Source organism: Lineus longissimus, chromosome 17 (assembly GCF_910592395.1).
Source record: "Lineus longissimus chromosome 17, tnLinLong1.2, whole genome shotgun sequence".
Lineage (NCBI taxonomy): Eukaryota > Metazoa > Nemertea > Pilidiophora > Heteronemertea > Lineidae > Lineus > Lineus longissimus.
Genome location: NC_088324.1, coordinates 10,790,927 through 10,809,387, shown reverse-complemented (window position 1 = coordinate 10,809,387; position 18,461 = coordinate 10,790,927). Strand labels below are relative to the sequence as shown.

The window sequence follows — 18,461 nt, the reverse complement described above, 5'->3', positions numbered from 1 at the left end:
GTACTCACAGTGAGTGACTAACGGATTCCCGGGCTCACTGTTTGAGGGAAAACCCTGGATCCCTGCCCTGGAGGTGGAGGGTCTGAAAGCCCTCTTCCCACCCCAAGAAGGAATTTGACTCCTGGAAGAATTTTAAAACCGAGCGGCCCCCTCTACATCCTTCTCGCCACGCCGAAGACAGTTTGTGACGGCCTCCACGGACGAAATTTATTGGTGTTTACCGACAACCACAACTACTATACGGCCAATGTGGAATTAGTTCACAAAGGTTTATCAAAAACCAAAATTGCGTCACTATCCGCAAGTTCACAATTTCACGTCAAAAACATCGTTTTCTATCAAATCTACCCAATAAATATTTAAAATGGCTGAACAGGATTGGGATCAAGTTACTTATCTCAGAAAACCAGCTCAAAAAGCTAGTCACCTGCGTTCACAAAAGGTATAAATCGGCCGTTATTTGTTGTTTTTCACCGCATGTTTATTTTGTCCATGCATGCGTATGTTACCGTATACATACATGATGTTGTATGTAGGCTACATGAAGTACGTACTACATAAACTTTCATCATAGTTCCTCTAAATAAATGGTGCATTCGTCACGACATTATAACAGCATAGGGAATGAGTTTACAATCCCCGTTCACAGCCCAAAAAACAGGTCATCGGTTAACTAGAGAAGCGCCACTGACTGTTCAATGGATTTGTAGTTGAATGGGGTCAAACTACGACGTCATTTCCGATCGGGGATTGTAAATTTTAGCTCAGTACAGTGCTGATGGGTATATTGTTTATATATGGATGTCATAAACTCCTTTTCCGGTATTGCCTCCTCCAGTCCATGCGATTGAGAGTGGCCGCCATAGTAGAGGTCTAAGCTGAAGAGCTGATTGATCAAACAAATTGTGACAACCTACCTGGCCTGGGTGAGCCAGACAATGACATTCTATTCGGTTAGGTGCCAATTGGCAAAGTGAATCCATCTTCTTCAGATGGAGGTACATTCCACTGCAAGCTACTTATGTTTCTCACTTGCTGGTGTCTTGCTTAATCACGTTTTAATTAGCACGACACTTTACCAATTTGCCACGGAGTTCCCTATTTCCTTTTTTTAGGTTGTCAATTCTGCATTGAGGCAGGGAGGAAGTGTTGAGACAACAAAGAAGTGTAAGTTCCTAATAAATCAGTTAAAGTTTGCAATAGAGTAAGCTGAGGTTCCAGTAGTTCATTACTTAGTATCAAGAGGGGGCAAAACCCCTTGAGTCTTGGGGGGGGCATGTCCCCGTCCCTCCCCCAGAGAAACACTGACTGAAGACTAGTCTGGTATATGCCAGCAACCGGTGTATGAGAGAGTCCAGTATAACCAAGTTCTTGTTCTATTGATAGAGAAACAGCTGAAGTCGGATTGCAAATGAGTAGTGGAGGGAAGAAATTTTAATGTTTGCATGTAAGTTGGAGCCAAAAGTAAATTAACATGTGCTCATCAAAAATACATTTCACTAACTCCTGTTTATTTTCTTTTTCTTGCAGTTTCAGCAGCAACTAACAAGCAGCACAGCTCCAATAAAGACACGGCTCGACTTGATGGAGAGACAGAAGAACTCCACCATGAAACTGTCCCTCTCTCTGTGGGGAGAGCCATTCAGCAGCAGCGCGGCGTACTCAAACTTACCCAAAAAGACTTGGCAACAGTAAGTATCACAAGAATAGGAAAATTGAGAAAAGAGTCTGCTTTCCAGAACAGGTCTGTGCAAATTTTGTCAACTTTGTAGTTGACATTTTCGTGATGATAAGTTGAAAACATTTTTATGCATCAATCAAGAATTGATAACTTATCCTTGATATCACGATAGATCATAATTTAACTATTGAATTCGTATTGCTTGCAGAAAGTGAATGAGAAACCTCAAGTCATCAATGACTATGAGGCGGGCAGAGCCATTCCTAATCAGCAGATCTTGAGCAAGTTGGAACGCCATTTGGGTAAGTATCCTGCTGATACGACATTGAAAAATTGGTGGTTTATAGTAACATATGAACAACAATAGAGACTACAATCTCCTCAGACTCCTGACATCAATGTGGATTGGACCAAACCAGAAACCTCATGCTCGCTAATAGGAGACTAGAGCCACTAGAACATAAAAAGCATCACATTGATACTGTTATTTATTTCATTTCCAGGCATTAAGCTTCGCGGAAAGTCGATTGGGGAACCGCTCGGCTCAAAGAGCCAAAAGAAATGAAATGAGGTTGAAGAAGATATCGCTTCTGTACTTGGAGAAACTACACATCTCGTTCGTGATATTGTAAAACAGAGACTTCTAATAATGACTGCATCGTTCTGTTTTGGACATTATGTTCTCAGATAGCAATGGAACCAGGACAATTTCAATTGGAAAAGTGTTGGCATGCTCAGCTCCGTCATTTTCTGCAAGATGATTATTACATTTCTGTACTAACAACGGGAACGCGAAAGAGGAAATACTGGCGTGATGCCATCAGTTTTTGTGATTTCTATAGATGAAAGATTGAATATGTATGTGACATGTCTTTGTAAGACCCTAACACCGGGAATGAACTTCCAAGTACTCCATTCTCTCTGCCAGGTTAAAATGTGTTTCCTTCCTTTCACCAAGAGTCCAAATGCCATGAACTGAGAGTTTCTGCTATACTAAAAGTTCACTATTGGAAAATAAGACACTCATGGAAATTTGTAGTAATTTTGGTGTATTTCTCCTACTGGGTCTGTTTTCGTTTGTGAAATTGTCCAGGGTTCCAAATGCTTGAAAGCTTAATTTAAACAGCCTTTTACATCAACCTTCAAACCCTCAGTCTGCCCCAGCAGTCTTGATTAAACAACCAAGGACCAAAATCAATTCCTTAAACTAAAGAGTTCTCAGAGCTTGTATTTGGCTCTTAAGCATTGCCTGTGCTTCTACAAATTTCTCCACACCATATGTGATTTATCAATCCTGTGTAATTTCTCTCTGAGGTTGCAGTGTGTATTCATGCTTGAAACGTGTTGTCAAGTGACGTTCTTTGTATCAATCACCATCACAATTCATGGGAAATTCATCAGATTAAGAAACGTGTATTGTATCAATAATGTTGCTTTCTTAATTAGCTCATTCTGCTTTTAGATGAGGAGAATATAGCTATACCATTGGCTGCCTTCCATTCTAAATATGAAACATCGGTCTTTGTGGCTTTAGGGTTGGGCATTTCTTATCCCTTTTATTTGCATCGTGGAAAAGGTATCATTTGCATTGGGATGGGAGTTGGCATTTTCTTCGTTGGGATATAATGGTCAGGTATGTTTGATATTCAATTTCAATTCAATTAAAAAATCAATTTATTTCTAATGCTATGTTACTTAATTATCTAGGTTTAAACATCACCATGGAGACCTGGGCCTTTTTGTTCAAATCAAGTTTTGTTTTGAACTACCAGGCCCTGACTACATGTACATATCATAGAAAAGTATGACATAACCTGTAAGTCATGTTGAGATGACACATCAAGAATGGATTAATCTAATCTATATTTGATGATATGAAGTGCTTCATTCAGTTAAATCTCAAAATGCTATATTCACCACTCTAAAATATGTTAGTTATTTCTTGATAAAAAACAATCTGATAGTAAAATATCAAGATAAGTACTGGAGGAGAAGCTTAATAATCGAGTTTTGATGAGCTTTCTGAATGGATAGTTGAGGTTGCTTGCGTTTTCGGCTTTTGGCTTTAAAATTTCAAGTTATGGAAAGAATTCGTCAACAGAGTTTGATTTATTTGGATACTTTCTATTCAAACAACCTGTCAAGAAGGTTAGATAATCAGTTGTCTATGATTCTTTTTCCACTTAAGGTCACTTGTAATTTCAGCATTTGACTTTAAAAATCTATTTTATGGAAAGAATGTTGACTTTCATTATTTTAATATTATTTTCCATAAACAGACTTCTCACCTGTCTTGTGAACTGCCTCTTTGTGTCATGTAAAACTTGTGGTCCTATCCCAAATACTGATGTGACCTTGTACCCAGTTGGCTAATTGCGTTATGCGGACTGTGTGTCATCAGTATTTATTAGCTTCTGGACATGAGGCCACAGAAAAAAACTATTTTTTGGGACATTCTGTAGTTCAACAATGCCATAAACGATTCATGTACATGCTATGCAGGAGATGATTTGGACACTTGAATTTGCTGGCTGTATTTCGGTCGCTGAAACAATTTGTTATCATTTATATAAATAAAGGTGGGATTATGTTTTTATTGGAGAAAGGTTGTTGTGTCTTCTTCTATTTATTGAAGTTTCATTTAGATATCAACATGTTCTGACATAATGAATGGCCCATTTCAGATCTGCTTTATCAATGTAGATGCTTGCCAGGGGTGTTCTTAACATCTTCTTTTCCTGTCATCTAAACATTCCTCAAGTGTGCTTCGTGGGCTGTGAAAATGTTACCTTCACAGCCTGTTCCTGAATTAATTGGCCCAGGGAATCCAAAAATGACCCCAGTTGTGACCAAAATACTTTACTTCTTGCCTCCCAGCTCACACCAGACAGTGTCACATCTCTTGTGTGTGATCTCCACTGTTCAGTATTGGAGATGGGAACGCATCAACAAAGACCCGCACAAAACCCAAACAATTCCTTGGCAGAAAAATGGAAGGGGGGGGGTTCAAATTACCTTTATTTTCTATATCATTGGCCAAAGACCACCATCCACTTTGCTAATGCCTGATCCTGATGGTGGCAAGACCATCCACCTCAGACTGACTGCCACACACTCTGCCTTGCTATATGTAGGATGTCCCAAGAAATGATCCAACATGGAGACATTGTCACAACCCATCGCTTTCATACAGCAGTATGTCTCAGAAAACGGTCTTGCAAACCAAGGGCCAGATGAAGAGACATCGTCACAACCTATCTTGCACCAGCACACACTGTTACAATCTCCCTTGCCATCCACATAGTTTCTCAGACAAGAATCTATCAGGCCTTGCAAACCAATGCGGAGACGTTGTCACAACCTCTATTCATCCTGTCAGACATGTTGTATACAATGTTTCGGGGACCACGGAACCAGCCCGAAATTGGCGAAACTTGCCGGCTAAATAACGGAAAGAAACCCTCGTGTTTCTATTTTACAAATCTAACTCTTTTATTAGCACCTTTAAAATGTAAAAACAATAGGAGAGCTCCAACAAGTTTAGTGGCGGGAAAGACAAAAAGGGGGTTTGGTTACAAACTACAATCACAGATGGCGACACAGCATTAGGCCTAAGATTAAACTAAGAGGTCAATCTCCAACATTCTCCCCACCTTGGAGGGATCCAATATCACTCCAATTTAACCTAGAGGGAAAATATTATACTATACATGAAAATCATACTTTCCAAGTGAGAGTTCAATGTAAGCATTACTCAAGAGCAACAAATAACCAACGTCAGAATTAGACAAACGCACTAAGGCACCAAAAACCAACAGCTCAAGACTAATCAATAAATCATGCCTACATTAAAGTCTACACCCAGAGCTACTATTATTAGACTGAAAGAAAAGGTTCAAAGGGGTCTAGTTTTAACCAGCTTCACAGTAAGGAACAAAGTTGCTTCTCTATTATACATAGCTATCTGAGAGAAATCCAAAATACCAGCGGTGCTTAAAACAAGAAATCATAAACACTAAAGATTTTAACTTTACCATACATACATGTAAAAGTGGTATGATTACAACCAACAGTCAACAAATCCTACAACTCAAATTACACAAGTATGAAACATACTACAACCCAATAGTCACAGGCTTACTGTTGCTAATTAGTAGTCAACTTAGACACACATCCAATTCAGAAATTAACCCTAGTTTACCTAAACATTCATCTCTGCATACAAATTACTGTAAACTCCAACAGGTCATGTCTGTCCACTTAGCAAATATTGACAATACTCAAACATGGCAACCTTAATTTAGCACAAATCTTACCAGCTGCCCTTGAACACAATGTAGGGGTAAAGAGACTTTAGCAGCTAACACACTCTTCTACTCCCAATGAGCATACAACTTCTCCCAGTCAGACAAATTACCTAGAAGCAGATACACTCACAAATATCCGGGTACTTACAAATGTTACACACAGTGTCCCTTATCAAACACGTCTCTACATGTATGTCACATTCTAATTTCCTCAGCAAATACAAATCTAGGAACATCCAAATTGGGTGCACAACTGGTACACGGTTTACCTTACAGTATCAAACATTTCAAATCACAATCAGAAGAAATCTTGCTCAAATGGCGCTTCTGAGTAAAACACTGTACACAATACAAAATTACACCTCAATATCACTGATTCTGTGTTGTACATGTAACACATACAGGCGAAACATACTAATAATCATGCAGTTATCATGGAATACACAAATATTCTTCACATTCACCAATAGAAACTGTCTCTGATTGTACCTATACCCAATATTGTGGCAAATTCAGCACATCCTACTAAAATCCTACAATTACTGGTAGAAGAAAGTGTATCAGACAGATAACCAATGCAGACAAATTCAAGTTCAACAGCAAGAGTACGGAATTTACAGAAAGTCACCTTTAGAAACTCAACGCACCTCAAGACAGATAGTTACACTATACCATATCTTCACAGATCCAATCTATCCCGTGGTCTAACGACCCGGCCAGTTCTAGTAGTCTTCGCTACAGCAACGCTATCATCAGATTCACAACTAGGCCTAGAGGGGGTCTCTGTGCTTGTCTCAACGACAGAGACTGCCTCAGTGTCAACATCAGTATCAAGATTTCCTCTCAAGTCAGCGACAAGGTCCTGACTGAAGGATTCATTCAAATCAACATTATTGGTTTCAGAAGCATCAGAATCTTGGTTAGGCAGGGGTGCACTGATTTCAAGGTCATGTAATCTCTGAACAGATCTAGTGAGAAACCCAGTGGCAGTCTTCAGGCGAACACTTCTCACAATGCCATCCCTACCAGGAAAGGTCTCAGTGACCACAGCTAGGGGCCAAGACATCCGAGGGACATGATCCTCTCTGATCAACACTACTGATCCAACCTTCACATTGCAAGAAGCCTGAAATTTCTTAGACACAGGGGGAAGGTTTCTCAAATAGTCATCGCTCCACACCTTCCAGAAATCATCCAGCCTAGCTTGACGGACTGCTTCTCGAGCACCCAAATCCTTCGCGAGCACAACCTCAGGATTATTGAGAGAATCCTTCGCAATCTCAACTTGAAATCCAGCGGGCCTACCAATGAGGAAGTGTGAAGGTGTCAAGGAGTTTGGGGAATCCAAACTGTCACCAACGAAGGTCAAAGGTCGCGAGTTGACATTTGCCTCTACCTCATGCAACGTAGTCTCAAGCTCTGATCGAGTCAGTGATTTCTTACCCAGCGATTTCCTCAGAGACCGCTTCACTGAACCCACAAGCCGCTCCCAGAACCCTCCCCACCATGGGGACCTTGGGGCGATGAAATTCCACTTTGGACTATGGGGACCAAAATACTGCTGCAACAAAGTATCTGCCCCAGTGAACGTGGCTGCATTATCAGAATGGAACTCAGAGGGGAGACCCCTCCGAGCAGCAAACCTCCGAATCGCCAGGATACAATCAGTTAGGTTCAATGAGTCTGTGAGCTCAAGGTGGACAGCCCGGACCACCGCGCAAGTGAACAACAGGATATAGAATTTCTTCTTGGGAAAATCTATACAAAACAATGGGCCACCATGGTCAAGGCCAGTGACCGCGAAGCAAGGAGCATCCTTTACTCGAAATCCGGGGAGGGGGGCCATGACTTGATTACATGCCCTCGCCTCAACTATTCTGCATGGAACACATTCCTTACAGACATGTTTGGCCAACTGTCTCAGGCCTACTATCCAGTAGTTGGACCTCAAGGCAGTCAGTAGAGTGGTGACTCCAGCATGTTTCATGAGGAAATGCTGAAATCTGACCAGCAAGTAGGACACTCGTCCCTTGGGCAGAATGATTGGGTGTTTACTATCATAACTGAGCTCAGAAAACTGGAGACGTCCCTTCATTCTCAACAATCCAGTCTTATCCAAGAAGGGGTCCAACTCCTTGTGAGCAGAATCCCTTGGGAGGGGTTTACCCTTTCTCAGAGCTTCTATCTCACGGTGATAAGAAGCATCCTGCATCAACCTGAACAACTGAACCTGGGCCTTCGACCTCTCATCCTGAGACAGCTGTCCTAGCCTTCTATCACAAGCAGCAGACCGTAGGTTGTGACAGAACCTCATCACTAAAGCCACAAGCCGAATTGTCCTTGGATAGGACTTCAAGTTGTTCAAGTCAAACAACTGAGAGATTGCCGGTTCCTGTTTCACAACTTCACCACCAACAGGCACTAGAAGACTTGAGACCGATTCATCACAATTCTCCAATTCCGAATCTTCCTCAATCAAGTCAACCGAGTCTGAAGACGACGCCAACCACACAGGACCATGCAACCACGACTCAGAAGTGATCAATTTCTTGGCTGATAACCCTCGCGTAACCAGGTCTGATGGGTTTTCAGGACCTGGACAATGTGACCAGTGAGAGGGCGAGGTGAGCTGTTGAATCTCACCAACCCTGTTCGCTACAAAACTTTTCCATCGACAGGGGTCTCCCTTGATCCAAGCTAGAGCAACCTGAGAATCTGAATAACAGTGATACGTCGTATCTTCTGGCAACTTCAGGGCTGAGCGAGTGAACACAAGAATTCGAGCACACAACAGGCTGGCTATGAGTTCCAATCGGGGCAAGGACACAGGCTTGACAGGGGCAACCCTGGCCCTGGCAAACACCAGCGATACTTCATAAGTACCATCAGACTTGGGAATCCTAAGGTACACACAAGCTCCATATCCAAGGGTCGAAGAATCTCCAAATGCATGCAGCTCCAGACCCACAATGCCCTTCCAAGGCCCACCTGATGTGTAACATCTGGGAATTTTCCACTGTTTGATGACACTAATGCCATCCAACCATGAGATGAAACGCAGCTTCAACTCAGGGGGCAACTCTTCATCCCAACCCAACCCAAGGCGCCAGATTTCTTGGAAAAGAATCTTTGCCATCATGATGAAAGGGCTAAGAAGCCCCAGGGGGTCGAAGAGTCGAGCAGTGAAACTCAACACAACACGCTTTGTACAACTGAGTTCTGCGGAGGGAGGAAGGGGAATGCCCTCAAACACAAAGCAATCCTCACGGGAAAGCCAACTCATACCCAGTACCTTTACAGACTCACTGTCCACATGCTTTGAACCAAAGTCGCTCCGAAACTTGTCCACCAACACCTTGTTGTTGGACGTGCACTTAGCAAAGGTCAACTCTGCTTCACCCATCACCTCTTGTGCCTCATCGAATACCTCACACCCTCTGGTAGCCTCATCGCAACCTGAAAGGAAATCATCCATGTAAATATTATCCTTCAACTCCTGTACAACTTCAGAGGGGGGATAACTATCCAAGTGATGTCTTATCGTCGCATTCAGGAGGAATGGGCTTGCTTTGTTCCCAAAGGGGACCCTGACAAACTTCATGACTCGTACCCTACCACCATCATCCCATAGGAAACGATGTACATCTTGATCTTCGGGTCGGACTCCTATCTGTAGGAAAGCTTTCGTCACATCTGCTGTGATCGCTACAGGCCATCGCCGGAAGCGAATCAGGATATCTACCAGACTAGCAAGCAATGAGGGTCCAGTCTCCAAACAGTCGTTCAAGGACACCCCATTATAACCTGATGCCGAGGCATCAAACACCGGCCTAACCTTGGTAGTCAGGCTGTCTTCACGGACGACTGGCCGATGAGGCAGATAGAATGTGGGGTTGGGATTTTCCATCTCATGAGCCAGCACCTCCACTATGAAACCACTAGATTCATACTCACGGAATACTTGGTCATACCTTTGCTTCAGCTCAGGGTCTCCATCAAATCGCCGGTTCAGCTGCTTCAACCTTTTCCAAGCCATTGCCTCGTTGTTCAGCAGTCTGCCCTTGGCTGTTTCCGATTTCCAAGGCAGCGCCACCTGGTATCGGCTCCCATTCTTCTGGACGTTCTCTGAAAAATGCTTCAAAACAGGATCAATTTTGGGGTTCAAAGTTTCCTGTTCAGTGAGAGAGATCCCAACGGACTCCAAGTCCCAGAATCTACGCAGATCAGAGTCACCGACATTCCCCAAGCACATCAACTGAGGGGAGACTGAACAAGCACCTGATTGAACAGACTGAACTCCACCACCTGAATCTGACCACGAACCTGATAAGACCCATCCAAAACACGACTCCTGAGCAACCAGCCCACCAACCTGTCTGAACCTCTGTGGCTTCATGAGTTTCCAATAAAGATCTAAACCGACGAGGATATCCACTGTAATCTCTCTGTTCTCTGAGACTGAGTCAGCCAACTGGATGTCAGAGCCGAGAATGTTCAGCAGTTCGCACGGGACCAAGGGCCTCACCAATGGGTTACAAATGACTGGTACCTCGGCGACATTTAGAGAAATGTTCTCACCTGAACCTGTGTGGCTGCCACTCAAATGCACATTGTATATATTACACTGGCGTTCCACACTAGGAGTGTTGCACCCAAAGGCTGCATAAGAAATGGGTTCTGTGCCAACCCACTCCGGTTTCACTCTCTTTACCATTGATGAGGTGATGTATGACCTGTCTGACCCACTGTCAAACATCAATGTTGCCTCAGTGCAGCCCTGCCTGCCCACTATCTTTACCTTGGCTGTCTGTAGCACAGTGTTCACCCTACTACCTGAATTAACACTGCTACCTGCTGAAATAGAATGCATATTAGCTTTCATCGTACCAGTATCCTGACCCTTAGACTTCTCAGGTGTCTTGACCCCAGTATCACTACTACTAGATTTACCTGTCCCCTTACTATCACCACTCTGGGTTTTGCTAACAGAGGGTGAACCACTTTGCCTAGCCTTGTTCACTTTACCACTACCACCACCACCATTGCACAAAATGGCATGGTGTCGACCCTTACACTTTGAACATTGTGCAATACAACCCTTGGCAAAGTGTGACTTACCCAAGCACCTGAAACACAACTTACATGACTGCACCTTCGAATGTCTCTCTGAAACTGGGAGGTTTAACAATCCCCAGCATTTCTCAGTCTGGTGGGTTTTCCCACATACACCACATGAATTACCACCAGAATGTGAGGCTACACTAGGTGACTGCAAGGCGGATGCAGTCGCCACACGTTGCTTGTCCTCAGCCATGTCAGCTGTTGCATCAATCCCATGTCCCTGGGTACCAACATTGTCAGTCTTGGTCAAAACCTTAAAGGTTTCCGATCTCTCTCGTCGATTTATCTCCCTCTTCATGAAGTCTAGTAGGAACTCCAAATCCGCTTCCCTTCCGTCACTCTCCCGTGCCCACTCCATACGTATGTCATTAGGCAAGCGTGACAGAATCAGGGGGGTCAGTAGGAAACCATATTCCGATCCCTCTATACCGAGGGCTTGGAGGCTGCGAATGTGTAGCAATAGTTCGTCCTGCAACCGCCAAAGTGCTGAAACTCGATTTCCAACCATCTTTCCACCCTGTCCGTGTCCAGGCATAGACGCATTTAACAAGGCCTGAACATGTGTGAAAATAATCCTTTCACGTCTTCCATACCGATCCGTTAGCAACTTGCTTGCGATGTGATAGTTCTCCTCCGTCACTGGGAGACCCTTTATCACACACTTAGCCTCACCTTCGAGCAGCGAAGAGAGGTACGAGAACTTGCTTATCTCCGGTATACTCTCGTTTTCATCGACAAGTGCGGTGAATTGGTCCCAGAATGACTGCCATTCCGTTATCACCCCTGAAAAGGTTGGCAGTTCCAACTTGGGAAGGCGTACCCTTCCCATCGACGCCATGGAGCTGTTCGAGGCACAACTTGCCCCGTCATCGAAATCGTCATTACTGTCTTTCGATTTTGGACCCTTTGACATACGGGTCACAATCTCTTCCAACATAATCTGTGCCTCGTGCCTAGACTGCTTTGCCTCAGATATGAAAGCAAAGGCCTGATCAATGTCTTGCTCTTGTGCAAGCTCATCTTCGATTGTCATTTCAACTTCCGATTGGGCCTTCTCAAATGACACCAAATATCGATCGAAGTCATTGATACAGCTTTCTATTGCCACTTTACTTACGGCATCCTTCCCAAACGGTTGACGTGCATCCTTACATGCACGCTTCAGTGCATTGGATGCACGCGTCACCCAGCCTTTCGCCGCTGAGCGTGATTTTCGGACCGCATCACGTCCTTCAGGAACTCCGGCCTCGTTCTCCGGCATTTTCGCCAAACAAGTGTTCAAAACCTTCTTAAGTTCTTACTCTCCCGGGTTTACGGCACCACAATTTCGGGGACCACGGAACCAGCCCGAAATTGGCGAAACTTGCCGGCTAAATAACGGAAAGAAACCCTCGTGTTTCTATTTTACAAATCTAACTCTTTTATTAGCACCTTTAAAATGTAAAAACAATAGGAGAGCTCCAACAAGTTTAGTGGCGGGAAAGACAAAAAGGGGGTTTGGTTACAAACTACAATCACAGATGGCGACACAGCATTAGGCCTAAGATTAAACTAAGAGGTCAATCTCCAACACAATGTGTATCATCAAACGAACTATAAAGCGTCCTTAACCAAGGGCGTGATGTGGAGACATTGTCACAACCTAGCTCTCACACCAAAGTTTACGTTTTGCAGGCAAGGAGATGACACAACCTGGCTCTCACACACAACTTGGACACAGTCTTGCAATTTGCAAAACCACCCGAGTCATGATGTCATTCAAACTGTGAACTTCGAACAAGACAGATGCAAGTCAACCCCAGCCACCCTGATGAAGCCTAGAGGGGCAGAAACGCGCGTCGGTGGAGCAACACAACAGCCCAACAATAGGGACCGATGGACATTGTTGTAAACTACAGTGACGGTATCCAGTTTTACTTCTACTATTCTGATTTTATTGTCTGGTCCATGTGTATCATCGGTTGATCCTGTACTTCTCAACATGTGCCATTTGCACAGCCCACCTGCTTCATGACTACAACAGAATGTTTCAACAACAGAGTCGCAACAAAGTCTATAACGTCACAACGTCATTGAGAAACCACCCCTGAGTCATGATGTCATTCAAACTGTGAACTTCGAACAAGACAGATGCAAGTCAACCCCAGCCACCCTGACGAAGCCTAGAGGGGCAGAAACGCGCGTCGGTGGAGCAACACAACAGCCCAACAATAGGGACCGATGGACATTGTTGTAAACTACAGTGACGGTATCCAGTTTTACTTCTACTATTGTCTTGTGCAAAACGTAAACCTTGGCGCTCATTTTATTTTCCGAGACATCCTGTATTGTAAGGAAAATTGTGACATTATATTTATGTCCAACTTGTGGGAGAGAGCTAGGTTGTGACAATGTCTCCACATCAGGCCTTCGGTTTAGCTTCTGGGAGAGAGCTAGGTTGTGACAATGTCTCCACATCAGGCCTTCGGTTTAGGACACTTTATAGTTCATTTGATGACACACATTGTAGGCAACAAGGAAAACTTCAACATGTCACAGTGTAGAATACATTTAAGAAGGAGCAGAGTTTTCTCTCAATTGAACAAACCAGATGAGGAATGATTTACAAAACATGTATATACAAAGAAAGTTGTTTATTTCTTTACACACATATTTACAGAAGACCATGCACATCAGTGGTACATGTACCTGACTTAAGACCAATCTCCCCCCACTGATTTACCAACACAGAAATCCAGTCAGTGTCACTCTGAGGAGTTTTCAGCACATTTTCATTCAAGCACATGAACAGGATGAGATAACCTCCAACAGTACCACCTATCTATTCCTCTGACAAATGTCAGATATCAGGAGGAAAATCGACCCACTATGAAATGTTGCCTCAATGGCCATCTCAATATCCTTTGTATGTTGAATCCAATATCTTTCAAGTTCACAAAACATTGTCAGGTTAATCTCTCCTCAATGGGAATGATTCGGTCGTTACGCCTTCTTTAGTGATAGTGTGAATGACAACACCATCACCAGTATAGATATCTCTCTCTGCAGCCGATATGAATCCATCTTTGATCACACTTGCAGCTTTTTCCTTGGTCAGTGGAACCTTTTCAACACCAGTTTGATTCTTGTATCCAATCTGAAAGAAATGTTCAGAGTTTTATCAGACATTCAAACAATGATAAGATATGGAGACATATAGTTGGGGCTCTAGTATAATTTTAACACCAATCAAACTGAGCTCTCTTGACACCATTATGATTATCTCAAGGTAAGAGGTCTTGAATTAGAAAAAAAAAGTATTTGGGGACGGATTATAGATATCTAGCAACATACCTGGTTATCTAAGAGAGGTTGTAACATAGAGGAGGCAGATCCACCAGCCCTATAAAATTCCCTTTCGTAAGAACCAACCGGGTCAAAACTGAACACACAACCTTTTCCTGAAAAGAAAGCATGACAGCATTTAGGTATTGCTATGTGTCTAATCAGGATGAACAGTAAACCTGTAACATGTCGCCCGATTCATGAACCTAAACACAAGGCACATTAACTTCAATATCAAATTTATGCACCTCGGCGCAATAGAGGTCGATATGACGTAACATACAATTTTGTGACTTCATGTGATGTAGATAGTGGCCTCCATGGACCAGAGCAGGTTTTTTTGGTGGGAATGGCCAGCCAAACGTAAATGGGCCCATAGAAGTCATATATAACCTGATATCCGCTCAGAAGTTTCTGGGTCGTTTTAAAAGCTCGCTGTGACAACAGAAATGAAAAGCAGTGTGGCTCTGTTCTACTTACTCTTAAGTGCCTCATGCATCAGAAAATGAAGCTCAGATTAAAGAAGCATTTTCAAATTTATCTTGTGAATGAAACTTTGAAAGTAAGTATAGTTATTAAGAATCACCGCTACAGGAAACAGCCACAGTTGGAAGCTGGCAAGAGCAATCCTATGTTTTCATTACAAGAGTTTTCTTCCCATGTTGATTCGCTCACCTTCATCATCAAGACCAGCTACAATGTTATAGGTATAATACGGAAAGAATCGCTTGTAGTACAACATTGTGGACAACATGGCTGCAATGGCAACAGTGGACATCTTGCGATGGTGTTCATGTTCGTACATCTTTAACCTGGCTTCGATGATCCTTGTGAGTGTTAGTACGTCTCCGTGGAAACCACAGCTTCCCAGCACTGTGGTGTTGGTTCTGAAATAGGAAAGGTTACAATTACTATCCTTGCACATATTAGATTTTGCATAAGTTTGTGTTTTATATAAAGTTTGTTGGTAAAGATGTGCCCTGACCTGATATATGCTCTGTGTCCTAGGAACAGCACTGATTATCCATGCAAAAAGACCCTCTAAGGTTAGAATGCCCCAACAAAAGAGGTATTATCCTGCAGTACAGGTAAGGGTAACATTTGGAAAACAATTTTGCTGAGGGACACTAACTGACCAACTTACAATTCATAACCTTTTGGAGTCTCTCTGGAATGGATGGAGAAGCCTTCACTCAGCCTCGTGTCAGATGCAATTACTGAGAAGTCATCACCAGCGATAGCAACCACAGTTCTGAAAAGAAAACTAACTTGATCAAAACTTCAATGAGAGAATAATTCTTGTCAGTCAAGGTTTGAATGATCCAAGGTAAACATATCCAGCATCATCAATAGTAAGAATGGACCTTTTTGACAAAGATGAACAAAGGCCCAAACAAAACAAATGCACCCAAAATAATTTTACTTTTGAAAATTTTGCTGGTCATTAAAATAAAAAAATTAAAACGTACGAAATTTACCTGTACCGACAACATTTACTCGTTATGACGATACATACTACCATGCATGACGCATTGCAAGTCGACATTGCCTTGAATGACATTGTAGGGTAAAGTACTCAACGAAAAAACGTCGTCAAAAATGTCCACTGCACTGGGCAAGTGGTTAAGACTTTAGACAAGTGTCGTAATCATGTAATAAACAAGCTTTTTAGTACAACTGGTGACACTTCTAAACTGTTATCTAGAAGTTCTGTAAACAGATATATAGCTTCATTTCACACAAGGCTATGGCTTCTTCATGTACATTGCATAGTATAAATGTACAGCAACTTGCTGTGTCATTTTGTGATATGAAATATTTTTTGATTTTTTCGAAAACTAACCCTCCGTTCATGGCGTATGGACTGAAATATGCTTGCTTCGGCACGTTTTTGTAATCTTCGATCGATCCGCTAATTGGGTCCATGACTCCTAAGAGAGACATATCTTTACTTTTTGAGAAAAAGAGAGTTTATTCGAAAAGGTTTTGTAAAAATTTGGTAATGGCAGCCTCCAGTAACCGAAATCTCGCGCTCACTTCTGAGCGAGATTGATGAAAAATTTATATGAAATATTCTAAAAGTCCTCCACTTGATTTATTTTGAAATATAATAGGAATATATTATACTCTTCAAAACAACAAAATAAGATTTCGGCAGTTTCAGTAATTTCTCACCAATCTCGTCGTGCCGCGAATCACAAAATCAAGATGGTGGGTGCCGGCAAATATTTTCAGAATTTTCTCCGATAAAAGCACAATTTTGATAGATCTGTGTAGTACAATCTCTTAATATATTCTTTTTCTGATTCTCTTACAGTTGTTCTACTCATTTTTCAAGTCCTTGGTGGGAAAGGATGTTGTTGTTGAACTGAAAAACGACTTGAGGTGAGTGCATGTTGAAGGTAAAACCAAATTTTCGCCATGTCCCCAAACATGCCATCATGCTATTTAGGTTATTTGCGTATATATTGTTGCTTCTTATCAACTCACTATATTTGAATAAGTGACATGTTTTCACCATTATTTAGCTCAAAATATTTCGGGTGAGATTCTTCCCACTTCCTAAGCAAAGTAAAATTTACCATTGACCCCCCCCCGCCACCTTCATCGACATTCAATGGTCTGATGGTTGGAGAGTCCATGACATTAAACGTAATAAACATGTAGGCAAACTGGTTGTTGCTGACTTAATAAATATCAAAGGAATGAATTTTTTCACATGGTCAACCGTCTTGAGTGGAGCCCTACGTATCTACTGCCCAATAACACGAACACATTCTAACAATGGTGACAAATCTTATTTTCAGTATCTGTGGCACACTGCATTCTGTGGATCAGTATCTTAATATAAAATTGACTGACATCAGCGTGACAGATCAGGAGAAATGTCCTCATATGGTAGGTAAAGAGAATCAAAGTCCTCGGCTGTGTCTTGCTGCAACATGGGTTGAATGTAGTCTTTACAAAATTTAGTTCTTTTGCTTCGGCATAGTTTAAATGTAGTCTTTACAAAAACCAGTCCTTCAAGTAGTTTTTAAAAAGCTACTGCTAGTCATGCTAACTTGCTTCTGAAATGAGTAAATCCCAATTGAAAATATCACTTTCTTCTAGTAGATGGCAGCACAGTACATCATCTGTCTTTTTCATTTTATTTCAGCTCTCTGTAAAGAACTGCTTCATCCGTGGTTCTGTTGTGAGGTACGTCCAGCTACCGGCTGATGAATGTGACACAGGATTACTGCAGGATGCAGCTAGAAAAGAGGCGGCACAGAGCAAGTCTAGATAACAACTGAATGGACATTTTTAGGACTTTTGCTGTGCGTGCTGCAGTTAAAGACTTTAAAAGTTGTTATGGAAAGTCAAAGTACATGTAATGTGCTATCTGAGACAGGTTGGGACAGTTTGGACCAAAAAAATAAGAACAGTTTATTTTCAAACTTAAGTGTTTTGTATTGTTGGATTCATGAAAAGGATACACAGTTTCTGCTTTTTGAATGTCCATCTTGTAAGCTGGAAATTTGATAAGTTGACAGCAAACAGAAATTCACAGTTTCACAAGCAAGAGGTGGTTGTATCCATCAATAAATCCTGGCAGTCGGGTTTCTGGGGGTCAAAGTTTTACCCTTCCTGTGAGAGGTGTGTTACTCTGATTTTCTGAGGGGCACATTTATCATGGTCCCATGTTTTAGCTAAAAAACATGAGAGAGTTGGAACAAAAATGATGTGTTCAGATTTGGTATATGATATTAATATCAATAAAATGTAAGATTTGTAGAAAAACTTGTGATCTTTTAATTCAATTAGTTATAGCGGTGGGATTTCAACACTCTACTCTTCCTCTGAGTCCCTAAGCGTCAACTAGCTTGAAAATTGATTGTTTTCAGAGAAATTGTCACATCCAGGTGACCTGGGTTTTTTTTGACACGCCCTGTAGCATCATAACAAAAGCACGTGCTTGAAAGGGAATTCCTCCCCTCACTCAAACCACGTGACTAACACCTGCGCCAATCCGCTTGCTCCATTAATTG

At 42.2% G+C, this 18,461-nt stretch overlaps 4 protein-coding genes across 4 annotated transcripts; 2 read left to right on the top strand and 2 right to left on the bottom strand.

Moving 5' to 3' along the window:
• The first annotated feature begins 275 nt into the window (after window positions 1-275).
• LOC135501503 (endothelial differentiation-related factor 1 homolog) lies at window positions 276-4,287 on the top strand. Its single transcript, XM_064793650.1, has 5 exons — window positions 276-442; window positions 1,116-1,167; window positions 1,531-1,691; window positions 1,890-1,983; window positions 2,185-4,287. Exons 1-5 carry the CDS (start codon window positions 365-367, stop codon window positions 2,244-2,246), a joined length of 447 nt encoding a protein of 148 aa, XP_064649720.1. The 5' UTR covers window positions 276-364; the 3' UTR covers window positions 2,247-4,287.
• Window positions 4,288-6,667: 2,380 nt separating this feature from the next.
• On the bottom strand, window positions 6,668-12,370 carry LOC135501004 (uncharacterized). Its single transcript, XM_064792723.1, has one exon. The coding sequence runs from the start codon at window positions 12,368-12,370 to the stop codon at window positions 6,668-6,670; it is 5,703 nt and encodes a 1,900-aa protein (XP_064648793.1).
• Window positions 12,371-13,727: 1,357 nt separating this feature from the next.
• LOC135501456 (proteasome subunit beta type-1-B-like) lies at window positions 13,728-16,458 on the bottom strand. Its single transcript, XM_064793583.1, has 5 exons — window positions 16,277-16,458; window positions 15,578-15,685; window positions 15,109-15,320; window positions 14,443-14,549; window positions 13,728-14,245 (listed from the first exon to the last, which is right to left on the bottom strand). The coding sequence occupies exons 1-5, from the start codon at window positions 16,375-16,377 to the stop codon at window positions 14,060-14,062; spliced, it is 714 nt and encodes a 237-aa protein (XP_064649653.1). The 5' UTR covers window positions 16,378-16,458; the 3' UTR covers window positions 13,728-14,059.
• Window positions 16,459-16,610: 152 nt separating this feature from the next.
• LOC135501464 (U6 snRNA-associated Sm-like protein LSm2) lies at window positions 16,611-18,200 on the top strand. Its single transcript, XM_064793594.1, has 4 exons — window positions 16,611-16,644; window positions 16,751-16,818; window positions 17,241-17,331; window positions 17,591-18,200. The coding sequence occupies exons 1-4, from the start codon at window positions 16,642-16,644 to the stop codon at window positions 17,717-17,719; spliced, it is 291 nt and encodes a 96-aa protein (XP_064649664.1). The 5' UTR covers window positions 16,611-16,641; the 3' UTR covers window positions 17,720-18,200.
• The last annotated feature ends 261 nt before the right edge of the window (window positions 18,201-18,461 follow it).

Bases quoted from the DNA above. Each gene is read 5' to 3' on its own strand.
- LOC135501503 (XM_064793650.1), top strand. From the start codon at position 365: ATGGCTGAACAGGATTGGGATCAAGTTACTTATCTCAGAAAACCAGCT. The intron at 443-1,115 runs GTATAAATCGGC...TCCTTTTTTTAG, and splicing joins GTCACCTGCGTTCACAAAAG to GTTGTCAATTCTGCATTGAG. The intron at 1,692-1,889 runs GTAAGTATCACA...TATTGCTTGCAG, and splicing joins CCCAAAAAGACTTGGCAACA to AAAGTGAATGAGAAACCTCA.
- LOC135501456 (XM_064793583.1), bottom strand. From the start codon at position 16,377: ATGTCTCTCTTAGGAGTCATGGACCCAATTAGCGGATCGATCGAAGAT. The intron at 15,686-16,276 runs GTTAGTTTTCGA...TTTTCTTTTCAG, and splicing joins CCATACGCCATGAACGGAGG to AACTGTGGTTGCTATCGCTG. The intron at 14,550-15,108 runs GTGAGCGAATCA...CTTTCTTTTCAG, and splicing joins AGCTGGTCTTGATGATGAAG to GAAAAGGTTGTGTGTTCAGT.
- LOC135501464 (XM_064793594.1), top strand. The intron at 16,819-17,240 runs GTGAGTGCATGT...TCTTATTTTCAG, and splicing joins GAACTGAAAAACGACTTGAG to TATCTGTGGCACACTGCATT. The intron at 17,332-17,590 runs GTAGGTAAAGAG...ATTTTATTTCAG, and splicing joins AGGAGAAATGTCCTCATATG to CTCTCTGTAAAGAACTGCTT.
- LOC135501004 (XM_064792723.1), bottom strand. From the start codon at position 12,370: ATGCCGGAGAACGAGGCCGGAGTTCCTGAAGGACGTGATGCGGTCCGA.